Source organism: Austrofundulus limnaeus, unplaced genomic scaffold (assembly GCF_001266775.1).
Source record: "Austrofundulus limnaeus strain Quisiro unplaced genomic scaffold, Austrofundulus_limnaeus-1.0 Scaffold990, whole genome shotgun sequence".
NCBI lineage: Eukaryota > Metazoa > Chordata > Actinopteri > Cyprinodontiformes > Rivulidae > Austrofundulus > Austrofundulus limnaeus.
Window position 1 is genome coordinate 77,180 of NW_013953392.1, and position 1,681 is coordinate 78,860.

At 37.3% G+C, this 1,681-nt stretch overlaps 1 protein-coding gene across 1 annotated transcript in view; it reads left to right on the forward strand.

Annotated features, from left to right (window-relative positions):
- LOC106533645 (rho guanine nucleotide exchange factor 10-like protein) overlaps positions 1-1,681 on the forward strand; it is a gene marked incomplete at its 5' end in the record, with an annotated part of 88,727 nt that overhangs the window by 76,989 nt on the left and 10,057 nt on the right. The window contains 1 exon segment of the mRNA XM_014030043.1: positions 576-718. Within this exon segment, the coding sequence (XP_013885497.1) occupies positions 576-718 (143 nt within the window).

The following is a 1,681-nucleotide window of genomic DNA, read 5'->3' on the forward strand; positions in this document are numbered from 1 at the left end:
ACAGAAACAGTACTATATAACATTTTAGACACATTCTAGACAGTTTATCAGCTAAAAAAGTTAATTTTGGGGTAAGTTATTTTTTAAAAGCCCTTTGATATTTTTATTTTTACTTTTTTGTAAGGGTGTCAAAGTGAAAAGGTAAGAACCAGAGAAAGACATTTGACGCCCTGGTTTTCAACAATAGTTACAAAGAAATTCCCCGGCAGCGTCTGAAAAGTCCAGAAACGTTTAAAAGCAGGAACTGCGCCGTTTTTGCCCACCAGTGGAACAAAGACTGTTTTAAAGAGATAGAGGTCAGTTCCAATGATGCAAAGTCAGATTTATTTTTGATATATACAGTGATCCTATAACAACTGAAGGTAACATAGTTACTTGATTGTGGTAAAGAACTGAAATATGTGTCTGMAAAATACATAAGACCCGRCACACACGTAGAAGGGAATGTTTTTGTCCCAGTCAGTGTGACAGGTGACCATGTTCTCTGTTACAGTTCTTTGTGAGCGATTAAACCTTTTTATTTATTTCATCAGTGTGATGTAAAACTACTTTGAATCTATTTTCTGCTTTTACAGATGATCTTTGGGACCCTGACTCCTGCAGATGTGTCAGCCTGGGATCAGAACCTGTCAGTATTTTGCTGGTACTGGATGAATCGGTGTGGGCAAGCTGCGGGAACTCGGTCACGGTTATTGAAATCTCCACCCTCACAACCCAGGTAAATTACACATTTGCCAAACGGACGTTTTAGCAAATCTTTGACACATGCTTCATGTCTCTGCATGCCTTTTATCACGGTTAGAGAACTGATGGATGTGGTGTATTGTGAAAATATATTTCACTTACCTGAAAATGAGGCTGTATTTACCCTGACACTTAACAGGACAATAAAAGACCAGAGGAATCATTGTTAAAGCTCAGAAACACAGTAATTGCATTATTGTATATTTCTTACCAAATCAAATATTTAAAATGTTAATCTTGTTTGAAGTGTGTTTTTTTGTCCCTGTAAGTTTGTTCATGGTTAGCTGTCAGCACTGTTCCAGCAGTTTTTCATTCGAGGATAATTATGACATTAGTGATTATGTTGAAAGGAGAAACTACGAAYCATTGTGTAGTGTTTATTTATTTGTTTTTGTGAAACATTTGAAGGAATGTTCTCCTTTTGGTTTCTGGAAAGATTTATGAATACAACCTTTGAGAGCCCACAATCTAATCTGCTGTGTCGCTGAGATTTACTGCTGCTGGTGCTGCAACATGGACGACGACTCCAGCCCCCTGCAGATTCATCAGATGTGTGTTGGGGCTAACGTACACAAATGAGCACTAGTTTGTGAGGTCTGGGTGGTGATCAAGGAGTTTCTATAGAACAGCTGGAGTGCGCAGAAACCACGTGACCGTGTGATCGGCTGGTGAAGCTAACGGCTAAKGCTAAAGATTTCCCATCACTGTACATGTTGGCAACAGAGCAGGAAAAAAGGACTGACGATGTAGAAATCATAAAAACTAATAACAATAATATTAATCTAATTATTATTATTATTTTACAGTTTATATAATCGATCTAATGTTTTAAATAATGCCAGAAAAGCTGTTTGTGTTATAGGTTTATTAACAGAAGATAAACAGGAAAACGTCTCATTTCACAACACAAGTCAGCAGATTTGATCTTATTTAGCTC